Below are 17,432 nucleotides of genomic sequence, written 5' to 3'. Positions count from 1 at the left end.
TCAACTGAGTTGCTCAAAGTCATTAGGCAACCTAGAATCATTGGCAAGTTATCTTAGCAAAATGACGCTTTGATTTGCTAATATATAAATGGGACTTGAGTAGAGATAGATGTTGCTATTTTTCTTATCCAATAATCCATAAAAGACAGTGAAACTTACATTTTTTTTTTCTTTTAGGCATACTTGTGACACCTACAGAATCAGCAAATGGAACAAAACCTTCCTTGTTACTCTCTCACATGGGTGCTACCACGGAGAGATTTCCTGAGACACCTGCTTTATTTGTTACTTCAGGGACTGAGTCAACTCATACCGGTGTGACAGCCAAAATAACTGTGAAGGCAAACACAACTTTAAGGGCAATGAATATGTCGGCTCAGTTAATTACAGACTTTTACTCATTGGAAGCATCTAATGCAGCCACCTATTCAACATTTTCATTACCAAGTACAGTGGAGCCTTCTGATGTACTTCACAGCACAGCCAGCCCTACTGTCCTTTCTCAATTCATCTCTTCAACAGATTTTCCAACTGCTCTTCAAGCCTCAGCAGTCACATCACATACTGTCAGTTCTACTGCATCTATAACTTTACCCACTACAATAGCAACTCCAACAACTCTGCTCAGTGCAAGTCCTATTCCAACACACTCTGCATTATTAACACCCACTTCCCTAGTGGTAGTTCCATTTCCACTTGAAACATCAACTACTCAGCTAGAAACTGTTCCCCCTACCTCAGCATTAACAACTTTAACCTCAAAGCCCTATTTTGTCACTTCTGAGCTGCCTGCAGGGATTGGGAAGAGTAGGAGACCTTCAGTAAGTCATTCTAAAGGAACAGCAGTATCCTCTGAAGTGTCTTTGTCTGCTTTGCTGGCTGGCAGAGCAACTTTCACAAGACCTGTATTGCTTCTAGGTTCACAGCTGACACTAAGCACATCTACTTCGTCTATTAGAACTAGGTCTGGCATTGGTCAAACTGCAGTTCACCCAACACCCATTTCTTCACTGCTTTCAACTGCTCCTCGAATTTCTATGACTACTAGATTTGCCAGCTTTGAAACAAATTTTCCTCAATTAACCACAGTTTCATATTTTAAAACAGCAAAATCCCTGTCTAAAACTTCTCTGATATCATTAAATGCAAGTTCTTTAGCTAGTTTTTCTCCAAAGCCATTTTTATCTTCAACAAAAATTTCAGTGTCTGGTCCCAAGCAGACATCTCCATTAATAAAAGGCAGTATTTCTGCTGCTTTGCCCATAATGACTGTATCTTCACCTGAAGTTGCTTCTCAAATCCCCACCAACACTTCTTCAAGTCCTTCTATAACACGCACAGTATCTATCCCAGTGCCTTCTCTGACTACCTCACTGAAGCCCAAAGCTATGGCAGATGTCACTGTTGCTTCCAAAAGTCTTTATAAAGTATCTTCCGATGCTTCCATTCTTCTAGTCAATCCAACAATCTCTCATATGTCTATAGCAAGTAAAGCCGCAAAAGAAAATAAATACATAATGCACGCTGCTTCCTTTTCAGTGTCATCAATTTCTAAAAAGCCAATGAAATCCATTATGTCTACAGTCTTCCCTCTTAGGACATTGGTATTACCTCTAAATGCTACATTTATAACCACTTCAGAAATTACAGAGCACCCAAGCAGTTCACATACAGAATTGAAAACTGACCCTGTGGCACAAAGTTCAGGCACTTTCATTCCTAAAGATCCTTCTCTTACAAGGTCGTCATCTTTATTCACAATCTTGTTATCAACATCAGTACCCTCTTATATGACATCTCATACTACAAGTTCCTCACTGATTCCCATAGTCGGTAGGACATCATCATTAACCCAAAATATAACTGCTACCCAAGCATCAGTTTCATCTCTAAATGCACAAGGAATCTCAAAAAGTCCAGTTATAGACTTTGCATCTTCTTCTGTAGACTCTTCTACATTCACTTTAAACATAAGCCCTTCTACCAGCCTTACAGCAGCACTAAAAACATCCATTGTAGTGCCCTCTTTACTAATGCCTACAGCTCCCGAAGCCACTTTAGAAAGCCAATCCAATAGGGTCTCTATGTCTTCATCTCCTCCTAAGACCACTCATATCTCTACTGTTTCTCTAGGAAAACAGAGTTCTTCAGTAAGTTCTTCAGAAGAAGATGGAACAATATCAGCCATATCTGCTGGAATCATCACTCCATCCACTACACCAATGATCATCAACACAACAGTGAATCCTACATCCTTAAAAGCACCTCATACTTTTGCAAAAATACCACCTAGCTCTTCAGCCAGTTTATTAGTTGCTTCTGGCACTACTGTAGCCTCTAGGGTTACTACAAAAACCACTGATTCTTTTGTTGCCGATTTGGGGTTTTATATGGCTTCAGCTTCAGCTCCTACCACCACAGAAACACCCATGCATGTATCACACAAATCTTTATTTACATCTGCAGCAACTCAAGCTTCACAGAGCACTAAAGAAACTCCAAGAATTTTGATCATGGAAACAACTGGTACTACGAGTCCATTAGCACAGACCAAGAGTACCTCATTTACAGCTTCAGAAGGTAAATATGCAACCCCATCTGAAAGAACTGTGGGTATTTTAGAAAGTGGTCAGACTTCATACGAGCAAAGAAATGTTACCAAGATAAAGTCAACCACACCTGAGAAATCTTCCCTGCCCTATCTTACAGTATCTGCAGTTCAGAGTTCTCCTTTTTCAATAAATGCAACCTCAGTAAAACATCTCTCTCTTTCTGGAGTTCCAAAGGTCACAACATCAGAGTGGTCCAAAATACCAATGCAGAAAACCATTAAACCTTTTGGTTTAACAGAGCCCAGAGAGCTGCAGACCAGAACTATAATAGAATTATCTCATGCTAGTGGTGGAATATCTCTGCCTTCTTCTTCAGAGCCTGTGGAAACACAAACTTCTCTGACAAGCACAGAAACAGTGACAGCTGTAACTGACAAGGCTTCCTTTGGTACAATGATGCATACACTGATGTCTACATCTTCTGAATGTGTGGTATGATCAGTTTTACTTGCCCCTGTGTGTTAGAATAGATATTGCTTTTCAGACCATTATGTTATGCTATGTATGTAGTATCAGAGATTTTAAGTATCTCCTATGTTTGTTTTTATATGTATATCTTAAAATACCTGATTATTCTTAAAGAATTGTTGTATCACTGCTCCTATACTGCCCTGGTATTTTCTGAAACTTTAATCTATTGCTCTGGAAAAAAATAGCTTTTAAAGCTATGTGCTGATTCCAGATAGAGAAATATATTACTGAGGTGCAGAAAAGTCATAATCCACAGAATTTTGGGGTTTCTGCATAATCTCGCCTTGTCTTTTTTTTTTTTTTTTTTTTTTTTTTTTTTTTTTTTTTTTTTTCTTTGTCATAGGGTTTAAAATTATGGGAATGCATGATTCTGTGTTTCTTAATATTCTTTAGACTATTATAACATGTAGCTTCAATGCATAAAGCTTTACATAAGAGTATTCTACCAAAGCCAGATGGAACAGTAAGGGTGTGGGTGAACGGACGTGCATCATTGTTACCTCTCAGAAACACACAAAAGCAACTCATTCCAAAATAACTGATGAGGGGTCACACAGATAGGTTCTGCCTCAGAGCAGAGTGATGAAAAAGTGATCACTTGAACCTCATAAGGCAATGAATGTAAAGTTGATTCTGGTTGTTTTTTCATTATATGACAGCCAAGATACCTTGAACCTGTCGACAAATGTAGCCAGTATGTGTGTCTTAATATGGCTTGGATGTTATACAACCTTTCAAGAAACTGCCCTAAGGATGTGCAGAAGCCAGACTGTGGTTTTCGAGGAATGCCAGTTCAAGTTAACACTGATAGTTGTTGTCCAGAATGGGAATGTCCCTGTAAGTCACTGTTTTATTTCTAAATACAACATAGAACCTTGATCTGTAAATTTCAAGTAATAAATTAAGGGTTTATTACAGTGGGAATATGAGGTTGAATGGATTGGAATGAATTTAAAAGAGCTGTTCATCAGCAAACCAGAATGAAATATACTGAATGTTTTGGTATCTTTGAATTAACATTCAAGAGAGTCAAAATATTTTGTTTTGAATGAAAACATTGAAATGAAATCTGCAACATGAACATCAACATTTTCGAGCTGAGACTTTTCAGAATTTCTATCAGTCAAAATGTTGATATTTCAACATCTTGTGAAGAAAGCAAATTAAATACTGGCATTTTCTGAAAGAACCGCCAAATTTCAGTTTTCTCTAACTGCCATTTTTATTCATACTTAGAAACTGCATAAACTGGCAGATAACTGTCTGCCAAGGGAACAAAAAGGCCAAAGAGAGGTCATATTAAAAATCTTGCAGCATTACTGAAATCAATATCCCACTTTAAATATTTGTTTCAAGATAGGACAGACCAGTCTCATGTTATCAGTATCTCAAAAAAATGTATATTTTAATGCATATGTTTTATCTCACAATGTACAGATTCATTGACCTTGCCTATAAAACATTGACTTAAGTGGAAACTTTCATCAATTTAAATTTTCTCCACTACTTTGGGGACACAGCAGTAGGTTAAGGTCTTTCCACTGAAGAACATCAGATACTTGCTTCTGCTTATGGCTCAGTATGCTGTCTGAAGAACAAGGTCATCAATATACATAGAAAAGCATACATGAGGAAATAAATATTCCTAAAAATGAAAGTTTTTAGAAATGCCCAGTATTTGGTTTTGTGGTAACCTCATTAAATGACAGTTCTTTTTTAGGTCAATGTTCTGTACTGTCTGAACTGAGTGTTATTACGTTTGATGGAAACAACATAGCCCTCTGTAATATGGCTTCCTACATTTTAGTCAAGCTACCAGGAGAAATTATTGTTGCTCATATTGAAAAATGTCCTGCTAATCAGGTACGATTCTTGCATTTTCACAATAAATGTCATAGTTTCTTGTGAATTTTTGTGTTATGTGTATGAACTTCTGCAAAAATGTATCACTTTCAGATAAAAGCCATACCAAAAATGGCAAGTTATTTCATTTTCGAGGACCGTGCTTAATCATGCTGCCTAGACAAAAGAATTCTATCTTAGGTTAAATAGTAATTGTTGTAATATATTATAAGGAAATTCAAATGTAGGTTCCCTTTAAATTATCAGGGGTGACATTCCTCAATCTGCACCTCTCCTTTCAGGCCCCTCACCCACAAATCTTCACAAGACCTTGAATTTATGCTTTAAAATATGGTCAAAATACAAAAAAAAAAAAAAAAAAAAAAAAAAAAAAAAAAAAGTTATTTTACAAAGGTATTCATGATTTTGGAATTAATGTGATGAGTTGTGCTCTGTAGTTGTCTAACTCTCTGGATTGGCTACAGAGGGGATTCAGCCGCTTTATTTTTAGACTGCCAGTTTAGGTCAGGTTAGTCTCATCAGACTTTTTTCCTTCCCATCTCTATTTGGTCTCTCATCTCCTCTCACTGGGCAACTATACACTTGATTTTATTTTTACATTTTACAGTTCAACTGTACACTCTTTTAGAGGTTTTCTTTTAAATTGCGCTCTTCACTGTTTCTTGGTTGCAGTCTAAAGGTGTGAATGCAGCTCACATAGGCAGATGAGCTTTAGAAGTGTATAGTTGTAGTTCTTTAAGAAATATTTTTTGAAAGGGCTTTGCAGCACATGCTGAATCTCATGATGCTGGTAATGAGTTCCTCTCAATGTGAAAGCTGTTTAGTTAAAAGCCAGCAAGGTATGGTATATACAAGCTGCAATCTTGTGCAGAAAGATGCCTTGGTAAAATAGCAGTTTTATCAAAATCAGGGCAGTGGATTTTATTGGCATGACCATTGTATTTCTCTGCATTTTTAACTTAACTTGTTAAAGTCATTGTGTTATCTTTTCTGTATTATTTTCCACACAATCCCCTTGGATTTAAATCTTTAAGAAGTAAATCAAGTTTCTACAAGTAGTTCATAGAAAAGTCCACTACATTATCTGGGAAATGTGTATTTTTAATTATTTATATGGAATATATTAAATTACTTTAATTATGAAGCTGTTTTATTGTAGAAGAACTTCAAACAAGAAAAAAAAACAAAACAGTTGACTTATTTTTGCCAAATAAGAATGATGCTGATTATCATTGAACTTCTAATCTATTTTTAATGTTTTCCAGAGTGCAAATTCAATAAGAAAACTAGTAAGTACTTTTTGCTTTTACTAATTATAAAATACACTAATATTACACCTGTTGAAAAAATTCCCTATAGCACTGGTACAGAATTAGAATAACAATAGTAACTAAATTTGTTTGTCACTTTTTTTTCAAGGTTCCCCCTGCAAACACTTCAGGGCTCTGTTTTAAGAAATTAAATGTAACAACACGCACATATAAACTACTGATCAATCGTTTAGCAAGAAAAGTAAGTATATAACACTAGTATATAGCATGTGTACGCTTAAAAGATAGTTGGAGTGCAATAGATTAGATTTATAACGAATGTACTAGGATTAGGATTACTTTTACAGTTCAGATTCCCAGTAATTCATCATATGCTAGAAGAAAAACATATACATTTCTGATACCATGCTTCACTTATATGTCATTTATCCAAAATGACACTTCAAAGTCCTTTTGAGATTTTAAAGAAGCTGCAAAAACATTTATACTTGAGACTATATTTCGAGAAAACCTAGAACTGAACAGAAATGTTGCAGGATGTGATAAATACTTAAGCTGTCTTTCCTGCTAGTCAATACGGCCAGAGCAGATGAGATTTTTTTTTGATTTGTTTTATAATATGATATGTGATAAAGAAGATTTATTCCTTACTTAATTAAAAAAGATTTCCATATCACTATTTTTTTCTCATGCCTACTTCATTTGCAGTTATAGGAAATGGCACTGATGGGAAGCTCTGTGATTTAAGCACTATGACTGTTATTATATGTGACAGAGGCTGTAAAAATATCTTTTTTTATAAAATGTAAAGACATATAAAACACATCTTCACAATCTGCTTTCATCCCTAAAATGTATTTGGTTTATTTCAGGTAGTAGTGGATTCTGTAATTCAATCACTGCCGTTTTCAAAAGAGGGACTGAATATTCAGGATACAGGTGCAATGTATGTTGTTAATACTCCAGCTGGTATTAGCATCAAGTGGGCTCACGTTACAGGCATCATAGATATACAATATGGATTACACTCTAACACATCGATGAAAACAGAAGGACTTTGTGGTAAGGCTATGGCAGCAATTTTTTTCTTATTTAATAATTTCCCATTTAAAATTTACACCTCCCTTTTGTGTCTGTGACCTGCTGTCCCTATAGGTCTCCTTGTGACTTCCATTAACTACACTGACAATCCTATTTGAGGTGGGCTTGATAAATTCTCTAATTAATAATAATAAATCAACTCTGTTTCAAAGTACTACTTGTTAATAAAGTAGTTTGCAGAACAAGTAATGATCAGTACATTCTATCTAATTAACTTTTAAAAAATGTATCATTTCTGCCTGTGTTTAAGAATATTGTTGAAGTCAAAAAAAGGGGAAATTTTTCAGTGGAGAAGTGGCTGTTGAAGTTTAGTCAGTGACAGTATGTTTCAGTGATTATGGGAGAAAAGAATAACTACCAGATGTTTGCAGTGGCAGTTTAACACTATGTAAATACTGATATAAGGTGTCTCTTGGGAAGGGTTCAAGTCCCCTGAGAATAGTCAGTCCAAATTCAGACCTCTTGAGGTTGGATCTAGGGTCCAAAGCTGTGCTGAGGTAAATTTCAATGATAGTAAATTTAGCATGTTTCAGGCTCTCCTGATAATCTCTAACTCTGCCAGAATGTATTATATGGAAAAGTGTAAGCAGGAATTTTAGAATTACTTTAATTCTATCATAAATGTTAATTTTCTGGTGCATTGTAATTTTACAAAATCTATCCCATATTGGAGAATGAAATTTTAATAATCCTTTAAACTGCTTTTAGCTTTAAAAGCAAACAAAACAAATCAGATATTGTTTAAATATACATATAAACAAATTAAGTGTTTAAAATCAGTTGCTATATTCTGCTTGTAGAAAAGTGAGAGAAGGTAAATGCTGCCATCTTCTCTATGCATGCTTAGAAAAGGTTGGAACAAGATGAGGTCATACATAGCAAGGATTATAGAATAGTTACTCTTTGTGCCCTGAAAAGACAGAAAAAGGAAGACTATGCAGACAGATTCAACCTCTGCTGTAAAGTGTTGCTCTACATAATATTTTGCAGTGAAGTCTGAAGCCTCCTTTAGTGCTTCTTTTATGTTTTCTGCCATTTGCTCCAGTCTGGGATTCACCTATCCTCTCCCTCTCATACTGAAAAAATTGTGGGACTATGTGGTAAATGAGCTTTATTTTTAAAGATGTATTGATTTTGCAATTCTGTAGCATGGCCCTACAAATTCTAATGCCAGAACAATTTGTGGAATGGCACTAGGACAGCAGTAAGAAGCAGAAGTGTTAAGAATAATGGAAAGCGGTGCTACCGTCAAATGCTTCTTATCATGCAAATACCATCTTCTGTGTTTCTTCCTGTTGTCTGAGAGAGCCTAGCCTGCTTCTAACAAGGGATCCTGGAGAGTATGAGGATGCAAAGCTGGAACCACGAAGGAAAGGACTTAGGGTGTGGTCAGCAGTGCGGAAGGAAAGTGAAAAAAGAATATAGGGACTTTGGCTGACCGGTCCCTGGAATGTAAAACACTATCATGAAGATTAAAATTTTGGCATTAATGACTTGTTACATGCTTATAGGATGTATATGTTTTCATTGATGAATTAACTGAAATACATACAATAATGATTTCAGTAGCCAATGGGTGTCAGGGGTTTGGATGGGGCATTTTTTTCAGTGGTTTGGTATTAATAAACTATTTTCTCTAGAGAAAGCAATTTGTTCATCAAAAGACTCCTTTCATAACTTCTTGCATTTATAATGTTCACTTACATTTCAGTACAGTGTCAAATCATCAGTGATGTGCTGTTAATTTGAAAGCCATCTACATCTGCTCCCATGGAGCTGATTGTTATACAGTAGAGTGAGATCAGAATCTGGTGCTATGTCAGTGAATTTGCTCCACTCAACAGCACATTTTGGTAGCAGTTTTTCTCGAAAGTTAACTCACTGTTGGGAAAAGTATCAGTACTTGTATGATCTGCTTGTTTTGCTAAGCTATGCACTTGACAACTAAAATCACAAGGAAAAACTTGGAACTGCGGTGGACATATAGCTGCTTTCATTTATAAATTCAGATGACTAAGTCTCACAGGTGAACCTGATGTAATGTTAATCTCACCTTATTAAGTGCACTTTTCTTTCCCAAAGGAAGTAATATGGCATGTTTGTTTGTGCTTTTAATGTGATGCCCTGTCTCCAGGGGTGTGTAATGGAGACCCTACTGATGACCTGAAAATGCCAAACGGTACCATAATTACAAATATGGAAGAAATTGAAATGTTCATTAAGAGTTGGGAAATTGAGAAATCACTTGATGTAACAACCAGGAGGCCAGTAAGAAACTGTACTGAAGATAACTGCACATATTGTATGGAACTGTTAAACAAAAACATTTTCATCCCTTGTCACAAGAAAGTGAGTACAAAGATCAGAGAAATTCCACGTGCAAATCAAATTAAAGTTGTATAGTTAAGAAAATAATGAGAGAGATATTCACATTTTTTAAAATGGTTTGCTTATTTTCATGTGGCAATATCTGGATGGGTAGCTTTAATACCTCTGTCATGTTGGCTTTAATATTTTTGTCATGTTGTCTGTTGTAAACACACATCTATATGGATGCCTGTGCTATTATGCTGTTTCTTAAATTATTAAGTAGGCAAAGCTCAAAGGAGAGACACCAGATCATCGTCTCAACACAAACACATTCTGAAAGAGTTATTCTGAATAAATGCTTGACCCAGGTTACTAGAACTCAACGCTTCTGCTGCATACAACAGCAACACATATAGTCTGAGACTGGACTAAAATTTCCAGTTAAACAAATTTTGACATAGTCACTATTACGTTGACAATTTGGTAGCATTTATTACAGAAATCATTTGTTTCTGACACTGTACTTTCCGTTGGGGATATAGCTGTTGGTGCAGACTAACACTAGGGGTGGGTAGTGCAGCTTCCTGGAATGGGAAATGAGGAAGCCCCAAATCTCTGAGGTCTGATTTACTTTTCCCACTTAACTAAAAATAAAAAGGATTAATTACTCTAGTGGCCTTTTCTTTCTCAGAGATAGATGTGTCCAGATTCCTGATTCACTTCTTGCTGTTCTGCCTCTCCACCCTTTGTTTGCATTGTGTTACTCTTCGGTTTTCATCACAGACAGATGCTGTTAAAGGTATTGCAGGCAGCTGAGCCCCTTCCTTCAAACTCCCAAGACCTCTCTCCTCACTTTCCTCAGGTACAAAAAAAATGGAGGCATTTCTCAAAGGAAGAGCTTAAAGAGATTGTTTAAAAAAAAAAAAAAAAAAAAAAAAAAAAAAAAAAAATAGGAGGAAGCAGTGGTAAGCAGTTTGGAATCAAGAAGGGAGAGTAGAACCAGCGGGGAGCAGGATGCTTTTCATAATTGTTTTAACATATCTAATTAAAAAATAATTAAAGGGAGCCTGAATAGTCAGAATTCCTACTGCATATAGGTTTCCAGGAGAACTCATAGCCTCAGATACAATGCAATTGTACCTTTTCCCAGTTTATAGCAAAACCTGACACAGCATCAAACTTGCCTTGGCTCATCCCTTATGAAATTTGTTTTCTTTCATATACAAGATGGTGGCAGAGGCAGAGGGGAGGGACCGTATTGTGCACTTCACAGGTGTGAAGCAACAGGACAAGGATAGGTAACAGAGTGGCAGTAGTGAGAAACTGCTTGAAGATTTGCTGAAACCACGGGGAGAGTTGGGCTGTAGCACAGTAGTGAACAGGTAGAATGAAACAAAATCTGACTTCTTCCACCTTGTTATAAGCTTATGCAAATAAACCCATCAGAAATAAGATAGGTTGCACTACCTGCATTTAGACCCGGTAACATACACTATCGGATTCTATGGACACAGAAAGAAAGCACATGGTAATAATTCATTCACAGAATTTGGGGAAGGTATTGCACCAATCTTTAGCTGAGATTGTTGACTTTTAGCTGACAGGGATATACTGCAAAGTTCTTGTAAATAGCGTGACAGTCTCATTAGGACTGTGTTCTGTGCCTACTAATGAGTGAAAAAAATTCTGGCAGTTTAAGTTTTGCAGAATGAGTGTTCTGTCTGGAAAAAACAGTATTTTTTACTTTAGATACTCTTTGTGATTTTTCTCCTTTGCAGCTGTATTATTTCATGTAATTAATGACATTTTAATTACAGAAAGCCCTTCAACTTGTTAATTCTCGGTTACAATAGGTGTCACCACAGGAGTTTTGTGAGAAGATGTGGATCAACAGTATTTATTTTTGGAATTATGAGTGTGATGCACTTTCTGCATATGTGGCTTTATGCAACAAGCACAACATCTGCATTAAATGGAGGACACCTGATTACTGTTGTAAGCAGATAGCCATGTTCTATACCCCAATGTGGCTTTATACTGCTGCAGTGTTTAGTGATGAGTTAAGCATATATTTCTTACTATTGTTATTGTAAGTACCATCTCATTCTATCACATCATTAGTAAATCAGGGTACAAGTTCTTAAGATTGTTTTAATCAAAGTGTCATGAATCAGTTTTAATCTTGATTTGATGAGTTGCTTACCTAAAGTATTGTTAAAAATATAAATGCCTGCTTTCTATGATACACGCACTTGTTCTTACTACCTGTTTATCCAATGAAATGCTGAAAGAATAACAGCAGCACTCAATGTCCTATTTTTGTGACTTGCAGCATTGAGTTGTCCTGAGGGCAAGGAATACCAGCCTTGTGTGCAACCCTGTGAAGCCAAGACGTGCTTGAATAAATGGTTCTATGAAGATTCTCCCTGTTCCTATTTAAGGGAAGACTGTGTGTGTAAAAATGGCACTATTCTGCATAGAACAGACTCTGACCTCTGTATACCAGAAGAAAAATGTAGTAAGTGCAGCAGGACAGAGTGGTTTTGCAGATATGCTAATATTAACTGTGGCTCAGTGTAAGTGATGTTTAAGTTCTGTGTCAGTAAGTGTGAATCTGGTGAGCTCCCTTCAACAAAGCCTAGCACTATCTCAAGCTACAGCAGTGCGTGCTTTCAGCTCACTTGGATTCAAGACCCAGTGAGGATGCACTTCTGTTGGGGGAAAACAATGGTCATTCTTCCATAGCTCCCTGGCTTTCGTTCCTGGAGTAGTCAGGAAGGAATAGTATGGGCAGATTTTTTCCCTTGCACCCAGTACTTATTTTCACCCAGTGAAGCATTTGTTCATTTAGGGTTTTTAAGGTCCTAATCTTTTCTTGGATTCTTTGATCATAATGCTTCACAACACTAATTTTATGCAAGAATTTTGTGCAATTCATAGTTGCTTGCAGGAAATCTACACTCTCTACTTGTTGAAGGGATATAATTTTTTTTCTCTCAGCATGCACAGATAACAAAGGACAACCCCGCTTTGCTGGAGAGATCTGGAATGGGTCCATGAGAGGCTGCTGCATGTATAACTGTTTAGAAAATGGAAGCATTGTTGCTGTAGAACCTGAATGCAATGAGGATCCACCACCAGTCTGTGAAAGAGAAGGGGAAGTTATTGTCCATGTCATCGAAGAGCGAGCTTGCTGCCCAAAGAAAGTTTGTGGTATGTACCACACTTGTTTTCAGTAACAGAAGTATAAGGTAAGTGTTTGGCATTCATTGGCAGGTGACAATCTTTAGACTGGGTTCAAGGTAATATTTTTATATTTTTCAGAAGTGATTTTTTGGTACTTGTGGCTGGTTGGGCCAGCAAAGCGGCCTTCTTTTCTTTTTAAGAACTGATTTTTTTTTTGTTTGTTTTGTTTTGTTTTGTTTTAGAAGTACACTACTGAAACAAAACTTCTGTTAAAAATAATTTTTTAAGCTCTTGGGTGGAATTTCAAAAGAAATTGATAAATACTTGAGGCAAAAGCACCTTGGTAATTGGGGCAGTCATCAGAGCCTATTTGCTTTTCTTATTAGTGCTTTGGTGTCCAAAGCAGTACACTCTGACCTACTGCTGTTTCTCAGAAGCAGTATTCTGTGTGCTGATCACTGAATACTAATATGCTGTCTAGACATGGTTGTTAGAAAAAGGAATAAGCTTATTTCTCCTAAAATGTTAACCAAAAGACACTTATTTCTTCATAACATCTTCAAGGAAAATGAGAAAAAATGGTTGAGCTCATATGTTGCTTTTGCTCATTAGATACCTGTAACCAACATTGTATCATCAATTTGTTTAGAGAATATTTTCACTGGGACATTTTAGCTGGCTTCATGTGGAGGAAGCAGAGCAAGTAAATACCTGCTTTAAGAAGGATCTAACTGTGCTTGCACAGTGTCACAACACCCCTGAGTTAAGCTCTGAGGTCTACATGATGGTATGGAGTGTATTTTAAGCTGACTTGGGCTGCTCTCAGTTTGTGGAACTTTATACTAGATGGTATAAATATCTTGAGCTGTAAGACTTGCACTTGTATCTGTTCAAATATGTAAAAATTGATTGTTTTTTACCCCACAGAATGTAACATGTCATTGTGTGACGCCATTATTCCAACATGCAAACCCAACGAAAAATTAGTGGTAGGGTACCACCCGCTGTCCTGCTGTCCACAGTACCGATGTGGTAAGGGAAATACAACACAGGGATGTTTTCCACACTTGTATTATGTATTATAAGAAAATTTGCCTTACAAGCTATTTTGATTGTTAACAGAATGGGACATTGTAAATAGCACCAGGCAATGATGTGGTGTTTTTGTTTGGTTTTTTTTTTTTTCACTCTCCAGTATTTTTTTGCATTTGTATTTTGTGACACTTTTGATTTACAGTCAGTTTGGGGTATTTTGTTTTACTATGTAGATGAAGAATATATTTTCTTTATCTTTTTAGTATTGTTTCTATGACATTTAAAAAAACGCTGTTTATTTCACATGCTACAGAATGTGATCCTTCAGTTTGTTTCAATGCTTCCCAGCTGGACTGCAGAGAAGATCAATTTGTTGTTGAAGCAAAACAGGAAGATCCTTGTTGTTTCTCTTATCTCTGTGGTAAGAAGCCTCTAATATTTTTATGGATAACTAAGGAATAGTTAGGTATTTACAAAAACGGTTCTAAACCTAATAACTTAAGCCAGGAATTCTTGGAGATGGGACTTCACACGGGTCAGGCTGACTGGAGCGTGAATTATTCTTGGGTTTTAGGATATTTCATTTCAAACATAATTTTGAACATCATACTTGATCTTTGTTATGTTTTCATATTTGAATGCCAATCCATAAAAGCTCTGTTATCCAAGTAACAAATATAATATGACTTGTTATATAGTCTATTAAATAGAATTCACATGCACTAACTTTTTAGTGTTTAAAACTTTGTAAATGTCTGATTTCTTTTTTAATTTAGTTTGTGAATCCTGTATTGAGCCTGTTCCTTTGTGTAATGAAGGTGAAATTCTCACTGTAGACCTTAATACCATACATTACTGTTGTCCTCATTACTACTGCGGTGAGTGTAACTGTTGTCAGTTCAATGTTAACAAATTTAGTAAAAATGACAGACGCTCTGTGTGTGTGGAGACTTTTTTGATTCAGCATTTAGGGGGGGCTTCAGATAGAGATTAAGATATCTAACTGACAGTGTCTGCATTTGAGATAGGTTCAGCGTTCTTGGTGCACCCAGTGATGGTCTAACCAGCCCAGTCAGTGGAGTCTGGAGAGGATATTTAGTTCTTTAGCTACTTTCAGGATGATCTAAATGCCAATATATTAATGTGGAACTGAATCCCATCCTTGGAATATAAATATACAATTGTTCGTATACTAAAACATCTGTTAGAAAGCAGGTTCCATATTGTTGTTCCTCTGTTGCACCATTCATTAGTGTTTAGGCAGTTTCTTTGTACTTCTAGCTTTTAGGGGAAGGAGTAGGCCAAGGGTTTCAAATACTGCTGGATTGACTATTATTCTAACAGTGAGCAGCCAGAAGTAAAAATATTTGCATTATAAGGTAGTCTCTTTTGTAGCCTCATAAAACACAGAAATTGTGCTATATGTTCCTAATTAATGTCTATAAATGTAACTGCTTAATTTAGATTAACTCTTGTCCTATGGCAGTCTTTGGGTAATTTCAATTAATTAAATTGTCTTCCAGTAAGTTTGGAGCTTAGTAATTTTTACTTCAGGTGGTTCCATATTTTGGTCTTTTCCTTTTCCTAGCACTTGCATCCAGCTGAAAGTTTCTGCAAAGGTGTTTGGCACTGTTTTGCCAAACTGTGGCAGGCAGAGAGTTAGATCTTAGTATGCAGTCTTCTTTCAGAGTCCGAATAAGCCACGTCTGATAAGATAGGCAGGTATTTTCTCATTAAAGTCATCCCAGGAAGACAGTTGCTCTCTGTTATCTTACAGAAATGTGCTTTACAGCACATTTGTAGCTGAGAGAGAGAGAAAAAAATGTTTTTCAAAAGCTGTGATTTCAGTTGTCTTTGGTACTGGTCATCAGCATAAGTGACTCTGAAGTAGGAAGAATATTAAAGGATTCTTGTGTGATGTTTTCTGAAAATTTAAACATGTTCTAAGGCAACTAAAAGCACTTTTGAAAACCTTTGTTTATTTTCCAGTTCCAAATATAATTCAGATGCTTAAGAAACACAATAAAAATTTGTTTAAAATGACATTATTTTAAAAATAGTTTATCAAGAGAAATATAAGCTGGAAAATTGAAAGGAAATTTTGTAAATTCTCATACATGTCATTTCCCTCCATTTAGTTTGTGATGAAAATCTTTGTTCTGAGCCTCCTATGAATTGCACAGATGACATGACACTTGTGAAGGAAAAAATACCTGGGCAGTGTTGTCCAGAATGGCACTGTGGTAATTATTGCTTTCTTCCTTAGTCATTGCTGTGAACAAAAAGTAACAATTAGGTAACCGACTAATATGATTTTCCTGTTCTCTTCTCAGAATGTAGCTGTGAAAACGCTACTATGCTGACCTGTAAATTGGTGAGCACTGTCCTTTAGATATTCTTACTAAGTGGCATTCAGCCCTCTTACTCGTCTCTTTCCATTCCTCATTTCAATCAGTTGTAAAGGGTTATGAGACTGAACAGGGACAGGCTGGGACTGCCTCCCAGTCCCCAGCTCAAGCATGTCACTCCATCAAATGTCTGCACAGTGTTGTCAACTATTCCTTGGAAAATGTCACTGTGTGTTTCAAGATGTCAAAAGAAGAAAAGCAACTGTAATAATAGTCTGTTCAATGTTGACTCAAAACAATATACTGGGAAGGTTTTCCTTATAAATAATTCTGAATTGTTTTTAATAATTAACAAGGAAAGAGCTTTATGATCATATGTATCATCTGCAGAAATGTGCTATTTTGTTAATCATTTATACTTTTGATTAAAATGATTTAACATTATTGAATTTAGCTCATACAAGTAGTCATAAATATTTTGCTCCTCACAGACTTTCTTGTAATAGGGACTGTGATCTGGAAAATAATTACGAGTGAATGTTCAAAGTCCCATTATTACTATAGTGACAGGGATATTTTCCCTATCAAATGCTTGTCCTTCTCTTCCCCTTATGTGAAGACTGCATAATGTAAAGTCTAAACAGGAGTTACAAATCTGAATAGCTTTCACCTATCTTTTGGAAAAAACATTCACAGAAAGCAGTCATTTGCTAATATGTTTATTACTGAAATAACTGTCAGAAAAAATTGCCTTTTAGCGACTCTGCTATTCATATGCATTCCTAGAGAAAATTAAGTGCTTTGCTCCTGTTTAGAGATAAATACAGTTAATAACTCTGAACGTGCTACTGTTTCTTGACTACATTCCAATTATTCTCTTTTATGAAAGCAAGGGTGGAAGTGATGAAAGTAATATTTTATATTCTTAGAGAAAAATTGTCTGTTTAGCAGTACATTTAATTGTGCATGACTGTGCAAACTCTTTTATCTTTTCGTACTCAGGGAGAAGTTAAAAAAATAGATAGTAGTGTTTCCAGTGCTTGTGGATGCATTCACTACATTTGTGGTAACTTTTTCATATTCCTAGCCGTTTTGTTTTAGTTTTTAGTGAAAAGGACATTCAAAGAAAGCAGAAATAGGACCATAATAACCTTCTCATATGTAAACACTCTTTTTTTTTCTTGATTTTATGGGTGTCTATCTAGTTGTGCAATTATGTTCTCTTTTCTAAATAT

At 36.0% G+C, this 17,432-nt stretch overlaps 1 protein-coding gene across 1 annotated transcript in view; it reads left to right on the top strand.

The window, feature by feature from the left end:
- The window catches only part of OTOGL (otogelin like), a 103,512-nt gene that overhangs the window by 67,989 nt on the left and 18,091 nt on the right, over positions 1-17,432 (top strand). Inside the window, exons 36-51 of the mRNA XM_026864945.1 lie at positions 178-3,044; positions 3,743-3,920; positions 4,804-4,946; positions 6,212-6,235; positions 6,366-6,458; positions 7,090-7,279; positions 9,453-9,667; positions 11,482-11,623; positions 11,961-12,146; positions 12,629-12,841; positions 13,742-13,846; positions 14,163-14,270; positions 14,626-14,727; positions 15,988-16,092; positions 16,183-16,223; positions 17,200-17,263. Coding sequence (XP_026720746.1) covers positions 178-3,044; positions 3,743-3,920; positions 4,804-4,946; positions 6,212-6,235; positions 6,366-6,458; positions 7,090-7,279; positions 9,453-9,667; positions 11,482-11,623; positions 11,961-12,146; positions 12,629-12,841; positions 13,742-13,846; positions 14,163-14,270; positions 14,626-14,727; positions 15,988-16,092; positions 16,183-16,223; positions 17,200-17,263 — 4,776 coding nt within the window. The remainder of the gene's footprint in view (positions 1-177; positions 3,045-3,742; positions 3,921-4,803; positions 4,947-6,211; positions 6,236-6,365; positions 6,459-7,089; positions 7,280-9,452; positions 9,668-11,481; positions 11,624-11,960; positions 12,147-12,628; positions 12,842-13,741; positions 13,847-14,162; positions 14,271-14,625; positions 14,728-15,987; positions 16,093-16,182; positions 16,224-17,199; positions 17,264-17,432) is intronic.

The sequence above is a fragment of the Athene cunicularia genome (assembly GCF_003259725.1).
Source record: "Athene cunicularia isolate RWA chromosome 1 unlocalized genomic scaffold, athCun1 chr1_part2, whole genome shotgun sequence".
In the NCBI taxonomy this organism is placed as follows: Eukaryota; Metazoa; Chordata; class Aves; order Strigiformes; family Strigidae; genus Athene; species Athene cunicularia.
This window is presented reverse-complemented; position numbering and strand designations above follow the sequence as displayed.